The 19,922-nt window shown below is 36.0% G+C and overlaps 1 protein-coding gene across 1 annotated transcript in view; it reads left to right on the top strand.

The window, feature by feature from the left end:
• Positions 1 to 306: 306 nt before the first annotated feature.
• The window catches only part of slc4a10 (solute carrier family 4, sodium bicarbonate transporter, member 10), a 42,657-nt gene continuing 23,041 nt past the window's right edge, over positions 307 to 19,922 (top strand). Inside the window, exons 1-7 of the mRNA XM_015370441.1 lie at positions 307 to 354; positions 2,387 to 2,428; positions 12,844 to 12,925; positions 16,964 to 17,116; positions 17,216 to 17,354; positions 18,677 to 18,837; positions 19,488 to 19,673. Of these exons, the coding sequence (XP_015225927.1) occupies positions 307 to 354; positions 2,387 to 2,428; positions 12,844 to 12,925; positions 16,964 to 17,116; positions 17,216 to 17,354; positions 18,677 to 18,837; positions 19,488 to 19,673 (811 nt within the window). The remainder of the gene's footprint in view (positions 355 to 2,386; positions 2,429 to 12,843; positions 12,926 to 16,963; positions 17,117 to 17,215; positions 17,355 to 18,676; positions 18,838 to 19,487; positions 19,674 to 19,922) is intronic.

The raw sequence follows: 19,922 nt of genomic DNA, 5'->3' as shown, positions 1-19,922 counted from the left end.
GGAAAATCACCGATTTCTATCAAGGTAATGGTTTTCATCCAAAATCAACGCCCTTATTTATTTATTTTTTGCTTCAGACAGTGTAGACATAGCAATTCTTTAGTGAACCACGTCAGCTTGTTGAGATTCATTTGGTTTATTTCTTTATTTTCTATAAGTACCTAAGAATCATGTGCAGAGAGGATCTGTAGCCTAAACATGTGACTCAGTCACCGCGGCACCTGACAGGATAACACACAGCGGAGGTCTCTGCTCCTTCTGCTTCTGGAAGCGCATTACTGCTGACTGAGGAAGAGGAGGAGGAGGATGGACACCACTGAACAGGGAGCTCAGGCTGAGCCACTGCTGCTATCGGTAAAGAAAACTGCTTTTCTGAATAGATCATCTTTAACTGTCAGTTTGTTTGTGTTAATATGTACAATTTTGGTCCTCTATTGATAAAATAAAGAATAAAGAGAGAGAGAGATCAGATTTTAAAGTACTTTCTTCATTGACGGAAATTGGTGTAGACTTTATTAATATTTAGTAGCATTTGTTTTAAACTGCATGTCAGTTTTGATCCACTTTTCAAGACACCGGCTATAAAGGAGTTAGGTCTGAAGTTTATCTCAAACACATCCTCTCAGCTCTGACGTACAAATTGTCTCTGTTAGCATCATGGCTTTGTGGGGATCACTGCTGTTGTTTAGCCATTTTTAACTAACTTGTTGCCATGTTAAGGCAATTGTACATTTGGAAAATTTATTTCGATCTAAGTTTAAAATTTTATTTAAACATTGTCTTCTTTCCCCAATGTGCCATCCATGTAAAAATAAACTGCAGTAATTATACAAATCATGATGGTGCCACCTCTGTAGGTAAGAGTTGGGACGGTATATGAGCAATGCTACATATCTCCTTTCTGCAACAAATGTAGCTGCGGTCCTAATCACTACGTAAAGACTTTAATTTTATTAAACCGTATGTCAAAGCTAAGCTTTGCCTTGGAGCGCTTTTTAAACTTCTAAATTTGCTTATAGAATATTTGCTGAGTTGCATTTTAACCCATATTGATACAGGACACTTTTTAATGTAGATGAACAAAGCAGCACTTAGCTTTATGTACAAGTTATAAAAATGGATGAACAGTAGTTGTGGAAATATGCCATTCTGTTATTTTAATAAAGTTTATTTCTTTTTCTCATAATTGAACACAACTTTTAATATGATAAAGAATAAACATTGTTTTTTTTTCTGTTTTTAACCAACATTTTGCAAATAAACATATAAAAACACTTATAGAAGCACTAATATAGTCTCAAATAGTTTAAAAGCCTAGTAATCTTAGTGCATGTAGACTCATGATTTTGATTAAAAAAAGTGAAATCTCTCACCCATCATTCAGGTATTCAGGAACCAGAGACAATTGTAGTACAAGAATGTATAAAAATAATTATGTCTGGTATAATATCTCACACTGAGAAAAAAAGTTACCTCTATTTGTAGAACTTTTGCTAAGATGTACATATTGCTAAAAATATGTACTGATTGTCTTTTGTTTTATAATGTTTAGTCAGATGTAGTGGGTCAGACTGAAGTGAACTTGTACGTATGTTGCGTCACATTCTAAAACAAAAACACATTTATTCAATCCTGCACTTTTTAATCAGCAGTATTCGAGATAGACTGATTCATCGGATGGACGATATATTTTGTCGATATTTTTTTTTTTTGAATCAGTATCTGCCGTTACACATAGTATATGAATTGGCTGATTCATTAGTGCACTCAGCAGCCATGCCTTGTGATTCAGTGAAGTGCATGTAAATACATTTTTTTTTTTGTTTGAATTTAGACGTCTTTAACATTTGCTATTGTGTCATTTCTATTATGTAAATGGAGACAATTAAGCAATGTGGGATCAAGATCAACACAAGAATGTCAGAAGTACATATCGGGGATCAGTTAGGCTAATATTAAATCGGTATCAGCCGTAAAACACCAGCATAAGCCTTAATCTGGTTGAATATATTAGATCTAATCCAGGTGAAAGCCATAGGAGGCTGTCCTCAGATAAATTCATATATACTTATTGGCTCTTTTAATAGTAAGTGAAGAAAAGTTGACATTGCTGTTTATATCAAAACAATTTCTTCCATAAGAGCAAGAATGAGAACATATTTTCTCGTAAGCTACTTTTAGAGCTTTGCCGTTAATGTAATGTTGTAACCCGATCCTGAGAGATCGCATGCAATCATGGTAATCTTCCCTATGTTTGCAGAGCAAGAAAAAATCAAATAAAGATTTTATTTGATGCACTCTTAAAGATTAGGATTATGAAAACAGTTATAAATGTTAATTTTTGGCACAACCTGGACTCGTTTATAAATGTTTTTTTCCCTTTTAGGTTAACTCTTCATTCGCTTCATCAATCAGGCGAAGAAGCCTGGTGAGTTCTTCCTTGAATTTTTTTCTTTTTGTTTAGGATTTTTATATTAAGCTGAATAAATCTATTGTGAGACTGCTTATTATGATTGTGTTCTGAAAGAAAAAAAAGAGCAATCCACAGCATAAAAACAGAGGACAGAGGATTGACTGAGACATGAGCTGATAGCATTGTTTGGCATGGACCAAGATGATTTGATGCTGCGAAAGCTTATCCCCGTGGCTCGTCTTTAGAGGACACAGTGTTTTAAACCGTGCTTCATTTTTATGGCAGACTATTGCTGGGCAGCAGCCATCTAATCTATAATCTCACAATCAGAGAGAAGTGAAACAGTTTTTTGGCTGCTCAGTCACAGATTCCAGTTGTTTGACACAACAGATGGGCATCAGCCTTGATCAGACATGGTGTGAAGCAGGGCAGCAGGAGTTGGTTCAGAGCTCGCCTTATAGACAGTGGCACATTCTGTGAGAACTGGTTTTACTGAGCAAGAAGGAGAAGGAGAGCACATGCATCCCAGTACTTTACAGGTTCCCTGGGGCTTCAACGGTCAGGTAGGGCAAGGTTGAGTCTGGGTCTTGAAATGTGAAATTTGTGTATGCATGCATGGATGTAGTGCAATTGAGAATGTGTATCTGAGCAGCAGAGTGTTCCTCTGCTCTGTCTGAGCAACGTAAGCCTGATAAAATCATCGCAATTGGCAACATTTTGCTGTTTGGTGGAATGAGAGCAGACAAATGATGACTTAAAGCTAAAACAAGCCCTTAAATAGCTACTCTAGAGGGGGGAGAGGAGATCACGGTGATTGTACGGAATAAGTATTTGAAAGTAGAATCGTCTAAGGATTACCATGCATTTTGCAGAGCTGCTTTCACTCGTGCCACGGCCATCTGCAGGGAACAGATTCAAGCATGTGTCTCATCCTGTCATATGATGTCCTCCGTGTGCTTTGTTATTCCACTAAGATAATTTTTTTTAGGTAAAAGCCCATCATTTATATTTTAAGTAGTGGTTTTTGATATAAAAGGATAGATAAAAGTTGTTTTTGATTATCCCTTTAATCACAGCTCAGGCTGACAGTAGAATAGGAAATGCTATGCTGATGTTCTCACATATCTACTCTTTAAAACAGGTCAGATTGGTGTGGCTCAGAAGTTTTAATGCACTCATCACTATCATTACTTTTATTGGAACTGTTGCCTATTAATAATATACTTAAACCCTTTTATTGTTTTGTTTTTTTGCTTTGATTTTATTTATCTAAAGTTAATGAAATATAATTTACTTGATAATTTTAGTAACAATGTGATTTATCCTCATCTGCTTTTTTTATGTTATTTTATGTTATTCAACCTGAAGAGGCTCACGCGGAGATAAGGAGGCATTTAGAGAGTTTATTAACGTGAATAAAATAAGATTTTTGGCACTAAGACCCAAACTGAAGACGTAGAGCTGAGTATCGCTAATGATGATAAGAATGGGCAGATTTAGAAGTATGGAGACGTCTTTTCCCCAGACACTGGAGATGGAATACAAGAAGGAGAGGAGCTGGATGGAGTCAGGGGTGGTGAAGGGGTGGAGGGAGGTTGCATCTCGATGAGTAGAGGAAACTATGGATGAGGGGGCTTAGTTTTAGAGTCTTGGATGCTTATTGGCTGCTTTGGATGCACCAAGAGCAGAAGAAGAATGGCAGAGATAGACCAGAAGAGGAGATGCAGGTAGAGCTTCAAGGTCTTCAAGGTTAAATATATGCCTGGGCTCCATTTATTTTCTAAACATATCAAAGACAAAATTGCACATAATATTCACATTTTTCAACTTAAATAAACAATGTTAAAGCAGCAACCCTTACTAATGTTTGGTTATTTTTTGACACAATGTACCTCAACCCTGCGCTTTTTCTCAGCAAACACGTCCAGGTGTTGCCATCCACAACTATTTGGGATAATTCTGGAAGGATCACCGCTAATCTTACAGTTTGTAGAGTTGATTTAAGCTGGTTGGATTCCTGAATTTTACGTGTAGTTGATCAACTTTCAAAAAGTTTGAAGTAGGGCTGAACAATTAAAAGCATCTGATCATAAATCATATCTAAAAAAAAGAAAAAAGCAACTTCAACAGCCCAGCTAACTCAAGATAACCTTGGACTTTACTATAAGGTTTTTCTTCTTTTTTTTTTTTAAAGAGGAGAATTTTGAGATTATTCTTAAAAGTAGAGAGGGAATCTTACAACTAAGATTGGGAACTCCTGGTTTCACTGGAGAGCAGCCTGGAATCTAAAAGCTCCAGCTCCCATTCTACTTTTAGAAACTCTAGGAACCACCACTAAACAGTTTAGGAGCAATGTGTTCTGTTACAAACATAAGTATTGATCTCTGACACATGAGGAAGCTTTATTATTTACAATTTATGAGAAGTAAACTATTATGTATGGAAACCTGACCTTAAAACTTTACCTGAATATTTACTGATTATAAGTACAACTGTTCTTCAGAAAAAATTGGCTTGTCAATGTAGGCAAAAAAAAAAAAGCAAAATATTTGCTTTGTTAATCCATGTTTATGTTACATTTGCATAGTTTTGGAGTGTAGTAAACATCTGTCTTTCAATTTACTCTCAAGCCCTGGCTGTTCCTTTGTTGCTCGTTAAACACTCTAACCAGGTCCTTTTGAACTAAGACTGGCTGTATCTTGTTCTGAACAATGTTCCTAAATGCATATTACAGTAGTTTTTGATAGTTTGTTTGCATTTGGTTAAAGCAGGATAACATACATTTCGTGGAATAGCCCTGAACTCAATCCTGTTGAAAACTTGGGTTTATACGGGGGACAAACCAACCAGCTCAGAAATCTTGGCAGAATTATGCTAGAAGCTATTTGAAGGCTACAAAGACTGAATAGTTTCTCTGCAAATTGCTAAAGGCACATAATCAACACATTTAAGTCTGTGTGGACTATTCTGACTCCATGTTTATTAAAAACTTCGTGCTCCACCTATATTAATCCTTGTCTTTGCTTTTCTCTATAATTTGTAATTTCCTGCTAATATATTTAGTTGTTTCATGGTCCGCACACCAGCTTAGTTTTATATATTTTGTATGCAGTGCCATTACATCTTTCTTGATACTTTATTCTATTTTAAAGAATACATTTTTATTTATTGCTGCTTTTTAAATTATACAATTCTTATTTCATAGTAAGATGTTCTTAGATAAGCTAAACAATTTAATTTACTTCGGTATATTTAAACTTGTGTACCCAATCTTTGTTTTGTAAATTATTCAAACTATTTCAGTTTCTATCAGGATAACATTAAAAACCAACAACAAAAAAATCTTTGTCTGACAGAATATGATTATCTGTGCTTTCATGTGGTTTAACAAAAATCATCTTGATTGTTGTTTTGAGTTATATGTCTCTGGATGTGACTGATTATGGCACACTAATCTTTTGTGGGAAAAAAAAATAAAACTGAGGGTTGAATATTTTCCCTCTATGCGAAAATGTGAGCATGAATGTGATTATGTAGAAAAGGTCTGGTAGTTAAGTATGAGATACGGACAGTTTTAATCTGACCAGGAATGTTTATCCATTTCCTGTAGTCCAGATTAGGAGCATCAGGCTAGCCCATGTGGCGTAGCAGCTGCGAACAGCAGCTTTCTTCATTAAAATAATGCCTCGATGGTCAAATGGTGGTCAAGATGGCTCTGAAAAGAGCTTTTAGGATAAAGTACCTGCTGTGATAAGTGCTTTGACTTATTTCATATTACTTTTAAAATACTAAAAATAGACATATTCAGACACAATGACTGACTGAATCCAGATAGGTCACATGCTGATTAAAACGGATATTTTAGTGTTTTAGTGTAGTGGGATTTTTATGTGTAGATTTTTTTTCACATTTCATCAAGTCTTAGTTTTTATGTGTCTTACTTCCTATGAATAAATAATCAGAAAAAGACAGTCATGAAAAACTGCTGGTTGTTTTTTTAACACTATGGATTTGGTGCTGATTAAACAAAGAAGATGTTAATTGTTGATCCTTGGAGGTGCAAGATGAGCTCTGTCACCTTTGTTAACAAAGGTTGCTAGTTTCTGGCTTTTATTTTAGAAATAGATGCTAATATTTATTAATGTTTTTCAAGGCTGCACTTAAAACAAATGAAATTGTCTAGAGCTGTTTTAAATAAAATTTCTTTTTGTTGACATTCGTGTACACAAAATGAAAAAATAAATCTGTATACGTCTAATATGAGCTGAATGGCAGATATCTTTGTGTTAAAACCTAAATGTCAAAGGAAGCTATATTTGTTCTGCTGATTAAAAGATTTACCTGTAAGTAGTTACTTGTTTCTATCTCTTTATGAATTTTTCAAATCAGAGTGTCATGATTTTATCCAAAGATCTGACCCACATGCAGAAAACCAAACAGTGAGACCAGGGGAAGGTTTAACAGGTTTATTGTGAGCTGGTAGAGAAGGGTCCAGTGCTGCTCTGAACACTGGCGAACCGAGAGTTTCCAGAAAAAGGTGTCTTTCTTTGAATCCAGTCGGTGTGGGTTGTTCCAGTCATAGTCTTGCTCGTTGGAGGGCGCACAGGGTTTAACCAGGTTGAGGTGTCTCCTTGAGGAACGGACGAGCTGACTGCCACTTAGATTTCCTGCGGTACTTGAACGGTTTCTTGTGGAGATGACTCCCCTGCTCAGAGAGAAGCCTATACAATCCTTGGGGAAAAGTTTATCTAAACCACCAGATTGAATCCTCAGCTCAGTTTGACGCTCAGACATTCCTTCCAGGGGGAGAAGGTCCAAAACATCCAGTTTGCAGGATGACTTCCTGCCGAGAGGCAAAGACAAAAAGAACAAGGTTAAGACTCAGGTGAGAAAACTCAGTTTAACTCAGCAAAACTCAGCTTGGCTAGAGTACCCAAAACTGGCAAACACTCTGGCATCGAGGTAGTGGCAGTCAGCAGCTTAGGAGTCCTCCGGTAATGAGGCAACCATCCGCAGGTGTGTGAGAAGGCCAACGAGAACCAGGCGCACCTGGTGGTGGAGGAAAATAAACAAAAAACACAACCCACAAAAACTGGATTCCTAACACAGAGGAAATGCTTATATTTCTCTGTCTTAGGATTATTTTTATTAATGATATGAGTCTGTTAAACCCAAATATTACCTGCTTGTTACATGAAGAATAATGTCTTTTCAAGCAGTTTATCTATTTAGGACAGTTCTTCTGTCATATGCAGTTTGAAGTTCATAATGTAAACAACATAGATTTGGAAATAAAATGGGGTCACAGACAGAGTGGATCTTTCTTAACAGCGAGTTCTCTGTGCTTTTATCTGGAACATTGTGTAATACTTTGATATGGCTGCAGCGAGGGATGTCTCCTCATTTACAAACGTGTATAATGTAATGATGTGATGATGTGACTTACTGGAGTTGTTTAAAATGCTTCTTTAACTGTGATTTGGGGTGGACTTCAGGGAGAAGCGAGCGCTGCCTTTTGTAACCCTAAGCAATGTCTCTGGTCTGAGAAAGATTACAATTAATGTCAAAATCTGTTGTCATGTTTCATTGTTAATTAATACAGAAATATTATGAAGTGATATTTAAAGAGTTTCTCAGGAAAGAATCGGGGAGAGGAAAGCTTAAAGGTGCAAACACAGAGTTTCTGAACTTGAAGAATTAGTTGCCTCCTTCTCTTCCTCCTCCTCCTCCTCCTTCTCACTTATCACACTGGTTATGTCACCTTTGTACACACCGAGTTCCTCATGGCCATGCGTCTGTGAGGCTGCACAGTTCAACTCTGAGTGTTCATGCCAATTTGTGAATTTGAGTGATTAGTAGTTGGAAGGCTCCACAATGTGATAAACATTTTTATCTTGAACAAAAACCTAACAAAAACCCATCAGGACAAGATTTGTTTTGTTAATGAAAAGGTAAAATAATACATTTATATGATTTTACACATTGTTGAATGGATTTTAATGGTGTCTGCTGATTTTATCAAAAGCTTTTCATCATCTCTTCTTCGTATCCTTTCACAAGTGTTACATAATCACCCCAACAGCAAACTGTCATTTTTCTTTTCTGTGATCCAAATCTTTTCATTTGCATCAGTAGATATTATTTCGATATACAGTGCCTTGGGAAAGCATCCCTATCCCTTTACTTTTCCGCATTTTGTGCCTAAATTTTAATGTATTTTATTTGGATTTCATGCGATACACAAAGTAGAGCATAAATGTTAAGTGGATTTAAAAAGATACATGGTTCGAAAAAAAGTTTACAAATAAAAAACTTCAACATTTTAACCCCATTAACTCTGATTTTTCATATTTAGTGCAACCATTTGTCTACCTGGGTCAACATATCATAGCACCCAGATTGTAGGGTTGAATCCATCATCTGGATTCTTTATTGGTATGAATCAACTGCTAGTCTACTAAGATCAGGTTGTCTAATAAATTGCCTGCCTGACTTGAAGAGCATTAACCAGAGAAGCAGTAAAAAGCTTGTGATAAAACTACAGAAGTTGCAAATATTCTTTTAGCCATTTGGCAGGACAAGACAAACATGAACAAGACCTTTTTAAAAAGAAAAATATCAGCAAAAAAATTATAAGAAGCCTTACATGCTTTTTTACCCCAGTAACTACATGGGTAAAAAAGTGAATATGGTGAAGAATATGTTATCATCAGATGAGAGCCAAATGATTTCTGTACTGAAATCAAAACGCATTATGTGGTGAAAATGTAAGACTCCAGATTCAGATTGATCTGATTTTAAAATTTCTCCAGGCAAACATGGTAGTGGGAGTGTCATGCTGTGGGAGTGTTTTTCTTCTGTAGAGACAGAGAAGCTGGTTAGAGTTGATAGGGAGATGGATGGAGCTAAACACTCTGGGTTCACACTGGCTATGGTGCAGCCGTGGTGCTGAGGTGCTGCAAAAAAGTCAACAACACTTGATGGTGTAACCAGGCTGGCAGAAAACCAGTTGACATGGGTTTATACTCTTTCTGCAAGTCCATGGGTAAATCTGGTAATCTGTGCACATAAATATCCTTGTTTTTGTCTTCCAATAACCAATCAGTTTCCTTGCTTTTTTTGCTTTGGCCAATTGATTTTATTATAAAAATTCCCCAGGGTTATTTCCTTTCTGGCACCAGAGTTTTTCAGTTGGCTTTTGAAATTCAGGACTTTCCTTTTCTTTCCTCTTTGTTGAGCCGCACAGCATTGGTATCTCTGCTTCACTGCAAGGTGTATTTGGGTGTACATATTGATCTTATTGATTTGGGATCCTTGCTTTCCCCACACCTCAGCTGCACCATAGTCACAGGAAACCCAGTGTAAAAGAGCCATTGAAGGAAACCTATTTCTGCAAAGACCTTTAGCCTGAGTTTGTGGCTCATATTCTTGCATTGGAGCAACCAGTGAATGATTAAGAACAGTCTAGTCAAATTCCACACCTAAATTCAACTGATAATCTGCAGTAACACCTAAAGGTTTATGTTAACGAATTCTCAATCTAACTAAGTTTGAGCTATTTTGCAAAGAAGAGAGGACAAAGGCAAAGCGGGTAGAAGCATACACTAGCAGACTCTGACTCAAAGGGGAATTTAAAACCAAATAGATGTTTTTCTTAAGCTTTGTAGTTTGATGGAAATGTATGGTGTTGGAAAAGAGCAAATAAACAAAAACCAATACTGCATTTTTCTTTTTTATCATATTATGCACTGCTTTTTGTTGGTGTTTGGCAAAACTATATAGGATATTTTGATGTAAAATGAGAAAAATAAAAAAATATCAAAGCAGTATCATCCTTTTTCAAGATTTCAAGATTAATTAATTTTCTCTTAGCTTAAAGTGCTTGTGACATATTTTTCTCCAAAGTCCAATATATGTTGTTGAAACAATTGTTTCAACTGTAAAATTAGCAATTATTTATGAATATGGTTGAAATCATTCTAAAAAAAGCCCCAAGACTTTTTTTTTTTTGCATTTTTTTTGTGCTCTCTAATGACATGGAAAGGGAACCTCAGAATGTAACTGACTACTTCTGCAGTGACAACACAGAGGTGAAGAATTAGATGTTTCCAGCGATACATTTCAGTCACTATCATAAAGGGACAAAAGAGAGTAAGAACAGGAACATCAATCGTATCAGATTATTGCGCACAAGTTTAGAGCACAGCTCTGTATGTCTTGGAGCATCTAGCAGATCCGTCGGCGCCACATGGCAGTAAAAAAACCTACATCACAACCACAACAAGCCCCTGATCCATTACCGCAATGCAATTTCACAGAAAAGTTCACATTTTTCAACTTTGGCTGTTAACATTCTGCTCTGTGGTGCCTTCCCACTCTCACTGCATGGAATTTACTACTCTTGGTCACGCAACTTTCATAGGGACAGTATGTGAATCTACCACTCTTGTTGCAGCCAGTTCAGTGTGAAAGAACCATAAGGTTACTTTTGAAACAAGGACCTTTTCTTACCTGCTGAGCCTCGATCTGTCCGGTGTCAACCTTTTCTTAGATGAGCTTTTCACATTAGATACATCAACATGCATAGAAGTAGCATCTCCCTTTCAGGTCCTCTTGGTCTGTAAAATATCAGACCCTCTGACATAACGTCTACAGCAAATTCAGATGTTACTTGTTCAGTTTGCAGAAAAATCCTCAGTTCACACCAAGCTGTGTCAACTTTACTGATCCATTCCTGCAGCAGTTATCCTCTCCACTCCAAAACAGTAGCTATTGGGTGCCACAATATTTCTGCAACCTTGCAGCAATGCACTGTTTTCCAATATTAAAGCTGTTTTTGTGCAACCTGCTATTTAGATCAATCATTTATAACTGATATTCATACAATAAAGGATCCCTTTCAGCGTCTTTTCCAACCAACTTTTGACTGCCAACTGCAACAAAAAGTCTGCCATTTTTGGTGAGATCTGTCTTTTATTACATCTTTTACTATTTTAGGACACTCAATAAAATACTTTGAAATTCAATTTCAACTAAAGAAGGATAGGACAGAACAAGTCCTTATTAATTTTGTGACATTTAAAAATAAAGCATTTTCATGGCAAAAATCAAGGTCATTGTAATTACCAAAAACACACACTTGTCCTGATTAGTGTTGCACCGATACCAGTATCGGGCAGGGTCCCGATAGTGGACTAAATGTTGATGGTGATACCGACAAATAGAGCACCGATGCCATTTTGAGAGCCAAAAGTTTAATCAACTATTGTCACCTATTCCGGGGAGGCAATAAAAGGTTCCACTGGATTCGCTTTGTATTAGTCTTTTTCCTGCAGTTCTTCATATATATACACACACATCATTTCCAAACAGATGGTATTGGTATTGGCTGATACTGCACAGTCAGGTATCGGGTGTCGGTATCGGGGCCAGAAAATGGCATCGGCGCAACAGTAGTCCTGATGTGGGAAAAAAATAAAATCCAAAAAGTGCTTTTATACGAAATGTGAAAAACACTTACAGGAAGAAAGATATAAACAAATGTTCTTACAACATAGCCCTCAGAACATTAATACTGATACAGGGACTTAAATTTTTCTTTTTAACTTAGCTTTGTAACTTTTTCAATAAGCTTTTAACCTTGTAACCTTTTTATTAGATTATTACTTTTTTAACATCACTTGTAAACTTTATTTTACCTAATTTACAGTGGGTAACATAACATACAGTGTAGGAAAGAATACCGGTGGTATTCTATGAAGTGGTTACAATCGTCTTTAAGACAGAGGTGTACCTTGCAGACCCTGCAGACACCATTTGACGTCATGATTTTTCTTTTTTCTGCTGCAAAGTGGTATTTATACCCTAGTTATCAGCAAACAGCTCTCATTTGCAGATGGTGTCTCACAAGACACTTTCAGTATAAGTTTGAGTTGTTATAAAAATCATTATATCAAACAGCCAATTTGTAATCCTAATTTATACAATAAATAGCAATAATTGTAATAACACTAAATGTTTGATTCTTTTGCAGTATTTATGCTCATAATATCTAAAAGATGAGGTGAGATTAAATGACAGAGCGGTTCAAAGTGCTATGAGTGAAGCTTCATGAACAGAAGTAAAATAGAAGTTGCAGTTAGTGGGTCTTATATGGCTCCCATCTAAACAAACATTCTGTTTGGACCATTTCTTCTCAACATAAAGACATGCAATTAGTTTCCAAGGTAACTGTGTTATCCAAAGGGGGGTAATGTGTGTTCATAATGCCCTCAGCTGTAAGGGAACACCATGTCAACAGAGATTTTATGTGACGCTGTTTTCCAGGCAACATTGCAGGATTTCCATATCCTTGTTTGTTTCTCCATCTCTACTGCTGTACAAATTTGTGCTGATCTTTTTTTCCTTTCTTTGGTGCATGTGTCCCACAGAGGAATGATGATGAGGCAGTGGTGGACCAGGGGGGAGCGCGGTCTCAGCTAAGAGCCGACTTTGAGCAGGAAGATTTTGAAGGTACCAACAAGCACAAAGCAGCAGGCTGCTGCTGCTAAATCCACCCACTCTGTCCTAACAACTGCTGCTTTCCCTCTTGACAGCTTTTTCTTTTTTTTTTTTTTGCTGTTAAGATAGGAGTAGAGTAGGAGGCAGAAACTGTGGGTGAGCTCAGTTTGCATCAGTAATTTTATCGTCACTCAAAGAAAAACAAAGAGGTCCTAAACAGTTACAAATGGTGGGGCTGAGTAAATTAGGATGACTAAAGGCACAGCTAAATGTTCTCTCTCTGCAGAATAGGATAACATTGCCTCTGAAGCTTCATCTCAGCCCTTTTCAGATTATTGTAAATAGTTAAACAACCTGCCCAACTTTTAACCATAAAACCTTTTGACCATTTTTACATGAAGCTGAAAAAAAACATCCTACTGCTTTTGCTCCTTCGCTCACAGCAACAATTTGGATAGCATATCTATTTTCATTTGAAATGTGCACGACTTATAAAGCATTATGTCATGTCCTACTTAGATCACCGAAGAGCACTACAACATTATTTATCTTCATCATAGTATTTTGTAGTAGGCAGGATATGTTGGACAGAAAGTCAATTTCCTTAAGGTTTTTATGTTAAAATTATATATATTCATTTGGCGTGGGTTGGATGTGTGTTTACGGCTGAATGACTGGTTCATAGCAGTTCCAAAATATGTTGTGCTTGTACACTGTAAAGCCAACTGGTGAAACTCAAATATTTCTGCCAAATCAGATATGCTGAGTCAGTGTATCATGTTGTTGTTTTTTAGTACATTTAATACAAATCTTTTGTCTAATCAAAACTATTTGTGTCATAATTAAGTGTAAGTTAAATAACTTACACACCAAACTAACTATAAAAAAGTAGCATTATTGTTGTTACTTTTACATTAAATGGGATGCATTTAATTTTACAGCATATAAATTGATTAATGTTAAACAGTACAATCAGCTGAGACAAACATGCTTGAATTTAATTGAAGTTATTTTAATTTTGCAAAGTTCTTTAATGTTTCAACATTATACCAGAGTAAGAAACTCAATAGCAAGCTTTTATAAATTATACATTCAGAAAACTATATTGAACTAAACATAACTTAAAATCTGCAAATAAAAATGATTAAATATATCAAAACAAAAACTTTAAATGTTCGTTGCTAAAAAAGAACTGAACCATTTCCATTAAACTGTAATCAAAATATAGACATAGATCTTAAGTATTGTAATTTCAGAAAACTTCATTTTAGGTTTATCATTTTTTTATCAGGATAGTGTGCCCTGCTGCTAAGTGGACATGGTTCAAAAACCAAAGAATAATTTTGAAATAAAACATTTGGCCCACTGACTTCTCAGATCTTAGTCAAACTAGAATTTTTGGAAGATGATGAACAAAAAGTGTGATCAAGAAAGGGTCCACCTTGCAACAAGCTACTGATAACATCTTAGTATTCGACAACAGCAACCTGTCTGAGGTCCCTTTAACCAACTACCCTTGGGTTATTGTTGTAGTACAGAGTGACTAAAAAATAATTAGGGAAATGGTCATAATGTTACGTACATCAATAACCCATCAATCATTGACATTTTATATCACAATCCACGACATAACAGAGATGTGTTTCTGTCCTTTTTTCCCCATGTGATAGAAGCAGCTAAGTCCAATCTACTCTAAAAAACCTTTAAACCATGCACAATTAACTTATGCATGTAAACCATTGCCGGTCACAGCAAGTAATTAGAAAGCAATATTGACTGAAAGAAATTAAGTGTTTAAAGTGCAATAAAAAAAATCCATGGAATAAAAAGCTAAAGGTGACAGCCAACTGTTAAATGTTGGTAAGAACTCATTGATAAGACCAAGCAAGACTTGGTGTTAGGATGTAACCTTGATGTTGGCATGATTATAGTTCTGACATTCAAGCAAGTAGAAATCTTAATTTGTCACTATACTCTTTAACTTGGAGATCTGTGAAGGAACCTTTTCAATGATAACTAGCTGTACAGTCTCTGAAGCAGTATGCATGCTGTAACAGATAACTGGTCATTTAAACGTAACTTTTAACTGTATTATATTGAGTACTTTAGGTCAACGAGTCATTAAAAAATGTAGGAATTGATTAAAAATAATGTAATCTATTTTTTTTTTAATAAAAAAGTAAGTTTTGATACAGGGATTTTAAGCTTTCATTATCTCTCAAATGATAAAAGGTTAGTGATTATAATCAAGTTGTATGCAGATAAAAAGTAGAACCAAGAGGTACATGTCGTAATTGATCATATATACTTGTAACTTTGTTTTAATGTCTTGTCAAAAACATTGATAGTTTTTTTTACTCGTTTCTCTGTGTATGGATTTTTCTTTTTGCTTTTACTTCAAACTTAAATATGAAGATGAATCACCAAAATTTGTATTCAAATGATAATTTCTTCGAATTAAGTGGAAACCGTTAAGAACAGCCTCCACTGTTCAGACATGTGAAAAGCAAATATCAACTGTTTTCTGAAAGCACAAATTAACTGCATCCTATTATCTCCTTTTTTTGAACATAACATTTATTTTTCCAGGTTTTTAACAGGTGTAGCATGTTTCTGAAGCACCTAAAATATGGCATTCAAGAGCAGGTCATTTAGGGAGGTCAATTGATGAAAAGCAAAACGAGTCAGGTTTGAAAGCAAAATACTACATGAAGAGACTTTTGATCACAGTCTGGTCTTTGATTCAATAGCAAATTGGTTTATAGAGTTAATCAACAGAAATAACAAATTTGAGCACTGAAATAGAAAAATAACTGGAAAAACATGATAGATTCAACAAAAACAAGTTAAGGTAACTGGATAAAGTGCAGGTACACGAGACACGGGTAATACTGGCCAAATAACTACTACTCATTTATTGATTTAAATAAAGCCTAGATATAGGCACAGAGTTACGCCACACTGAAATTGCTCCCAGTGGAGTAGGTTACCTGGTAAAAAGCTCAGCATAGCTGCATAATATGCCCTGCTTCTACATCCAGTGGAACTGAGGGGATTCAGATGCCATTACAAAAATGAACACATGGCACATGATGATTGGTTAGTTTGGACTAAAACCTTTTTGGAACTCAAAAAAAAAAAAAAAAACTGAACTACTGAAAAAGAACAGAGGCTGCTTAAATAGGGGTGGAATAACCTAAACTTCCCAAATATAATAGAAAAGCAATAAATAAATAAAAAGTCCATACAAAACTAAAACATGAAAAAAATAACTCTTTAACTTAGCACAATTAATTGAATATCAAGGTGATAAAAAAAACTAAAGTAAACTTAAACAAATTCCCCCCCTCAGTTCTTGGGAAAGTGGTTTGTTCCTGGCTGCTTCCACCTCCAGCTGATCTGCATTTTCAGAACTATGAAACTACACAAACTTTGTGGTGGAGGTAGAAGGATCCACCACAGTGTATAGCTCCTAATGGCTGACAGGAACATCAGGAAGTCACTCTGCTAACTGAACTGGCAATGGGAAGCTACTGGTTCTGCCCCCATTTGCCAGCTCTAGTCAGAACTAGTCAGTTGTTGTACTAGTTATAATGGTGACCGATGAGATACTATTAATTTGGCTAAGTGATGCATTACTTTGCACTATTCAGAAGGAGCCAGAGAAAGAAAAATAAGAAAATAAATTAGATATTTGGAGGGTTTTTAGATATTATTCAACTCTAGAACCTGTATGCATAATTTAAAAAGCCACTTATTTATTTATAACTTTTTTTTAATAGCACAGAAACACAAAACTCCTTTGGATATTTCAAAAAGGTTTCAAAACAAACCCATCAGCAACAAATCAGGCAATAAGGAAATAAAAACATAGAACCCTGAAAAATGAATTGGCTGAAACATAGCAAAAATTAGCCTGGTGTAAATCCTTTTCCATCCTATGTAACAGAGGCTATTACAATTAATAACAGGCAGCAAAGCTGAAAAAACTGCACTCTCAAAGCGAGGTTATTTATTCCTGCCTTTAATCCTTGGGGATTTTTTTTCCAGGACACAGGACTCTCTACATTGGGGTTCACGTCCCTTTAGGTAGTATCAGGAACCGTAGTCATCACAGGCACCGTCACCATGGAAAGAAACACTGGAGGAGGAGCAGAGAGCGAGCCTTTCCCTTGGTGGAGGGAAGAGAGTCACCACTTTATGGTATAGGCCATAGATATACTTGGTCTTTATTTAATTATATTTAATAAAATCATTATGTATCTGCCGGGATGTCTTGCAATTTATTGCAAATACTTGCAGACACTCCTTCGCAGAGGGTGCAGTTCCTGCTGGGAGCAGAAGACGATGATGAGGAACACATTCCCCATGACCTCTTCACAGAAATGGATGAAATCTGTATAAGGGATGGAGAGGACTCTGAGTGGAGGGAAAGTGCCAGGTGATGTGAATGATCATGTGACTGCTTCCATACACATCCATATAGAGACCCCAATGAAGGTATTCACACCCTTTGTTTTTTTTCTCACATTTTGTTGCAGTAAAATAAAAAAGGTTATATTTGAGAAGTGGAAAAAATTATGTTTGACAATCAAACTCTGAATAGTGTGGCATGCATTTGTTTTCAGGCCCTGTATTTCCAACACTTCTAAATAGAATAGAGTACAATCAATACCTTTGCAGCAGCCAATTAGTTTTTGTTAATTACGTTTTTATTTTTGTGGATAATTTGTTTTGTTTATTTATTTTTACCTATTGTTTGATATTTGTTTTGAGATTATGTTTTTTGGTTATTTAGTTATGTTTCTCTGTTTCTGGTTATGAGCAATTTGGGTGAAATTGTTTTGGTTTTTTGTTTTTTATGGCTTTTTACCAGCGCAAGAGAAGCATGGAGGAAATGTTTTGTCCTTTTGTATTTGCTTGCTTAAGGAGAAATAAACCCCAATACTAAAGGACTTTACCTAGAAAATTGATTTATTTTTGCCTGTGTACTAATTACTTGTCCATGTTGCATCTGTGGCCCATGTGGAATGTTTCGTGTTGTCAAAGCTGGGCCACAACAACCTTAATACATCATCAATTTGCTCTGAAGTGGAAAACAGATATAGAAATACCAAAATCTCAAGCTGCTTTAAATTGGGTGAAATGAAGTCGTACAAAGTGTTGAAATAGGGAAATAAACACAAATGCATGCCACAATTCTCAACAAAAAACAAAAAATCTCTTTTTCCTTCCAACAATTATGAATTTGACAATGATTGAAGACTTGTTGTCTTTGAGTACAACTTATCCAAAGATAGATTGAAGTTTTTGGTTGTACCATTCCAAAATATGAAAATCCTCAAAGGGTGTGAGCACTTTTTTTTAGCTTGATATCAAGAAAACAGTGTCAAATGAGTCTTAGCAGAGCAGTGGAGCTAGCGATCTGTGAGGAATGTAGATTTCATATTCTAATGTTTGCATTTAAACAGCTTGTTCTTGTATTTCCACATAATTTTCTTACATTTAATCCGTGACCTCTATAAAATTATGGTGTAAAGTGTACTGTTGGTAAATAAGACATATTTTATTTACATTGATACCCTGGTAAAAAGCAATAAGGCATGAGAGTAAATGAGTAAAGCTGAGAGGGAAAAGGAGAAATGAGAGCTACATGTGAGGGCCTCTAGAATAAACGAGTGCTGCTTTTGCAGCTAGAACAGATGGCCAGCCAGTTTGCCGTCTGCTGGCAGTACTTGATGGCAGCTCAAACTCCTCTTACAGGTGGCTGAAGTTTGAGGAGGATGTGGAGGATGGGGGGGAGCGATGGAGCAAACCCTACGTAGCTACGCTGTCTCTCCACAGTCTGTTTGAACTGCGCAGCTGCATCATTAATGGCACTGTGCTGTTCGACATGAGGGCAAATTGCTTTGAAGAGATTGCAGGTAACTGCTGTAATTTGATTTTTATCATTTGGAACCTCTGTTACTGAAAGAAAGTATTATAGTGTATTATAATGATAGAGGATTTTTCCTTGAACTTTGAGGCTCTCATAGATGCAGTGGTTATATCTATTTTTTTTTTAAAATTAAGTAAACCATAGCATGCTGGCTTATAGCCTGGAAAATCTGATACTTTAGTAGACCACCCCAGATCCTATTTTACAGATCTGTATTTATCGTATGGCAATTGTTGATCTGAGCATTATATTGTCCTTTTTATGTAATATTTATTTGCTCCTGAGCGTTCATATTATTGATTTCTGCAGCATCTTCTACCACATGCAGGGTCTGTGTCACCATGGTCACTTTCATTTTTATTCAGATCCCCAAAAGGAAATCCGTATATCAGTGTTTTTTTTCTTGTGTTAACAGTTCTTTTTCTCTTTGTATTATGCTTAAATGTACATGGCAATATTTGTTTTACTTTTTGATTTTATGTTCTCTACCTCTCTTTCTTTATTTTTGTTGTAAATCACTAAGAAATGAATTGTGTGTGAATTATGCAGCTCAAATAATCTTGGTTTTCCTCTTGACCAAATATCTCAGACGTGTCTCTAGCTCTCTTGCAGAACTAATATTCTTTTCCTCCCCAGAAATGGTCTTGGATCACCAAGAGTTATATTCACCACTAGGAGATGAAATTAGAAAAAAGGTGCATGAAACTCTCCTGAAGCAGCACCATCACCAGAACCAAAAGAAGCTGGCTAACCGCCTGCCGATTGTGCGCTCCATCGCTGACATTGGCCGACGAGCGTCAGAGCTCCATCTGGACAAGAATGGTGAGAGAAGTGGTTGTTACAGACCGTAACGAACGTTACTCATGGAATATCTTAAAGATAACAACCAGTGGTATTTTCAAATATGAAAAAATTAATTTACACAGTAGGATTCTACATGACAAAGAACAAGAAAAAAGCTAGTTCTGCTTCTGTGTGTAATTGGATTGATGACATTCAAAGCCTAAAGCCAAGAATTTAAGTATTTATCTGCTTTTTTATTTGAAATATATATCGATTATTATTTGGTCC

The sequence above is a fragment of the Cyprinodon variegatus genome, unplaced genomic scaffold, assembly GCF_000732505.1.
Source record: "Cyprinodon variegatus isolate N-32 unplaced genomic scaffold, C_variegatus-1.0 Scaffold46, whole genome shotgun sequence".
NCBI classification, from domain to species: Eukaryota; Metazoa; Chordata; class Actinopteri; order Cyprinodontiformes; family Cyprinodontidae; genus Cyprinodon; species Cyprinodon variegatus.
The sequence above is the reverse complement of the archived record's forward strand: the minus strand, read 5'-3'. Positions and strand labels throughout refer to the sequence as shown.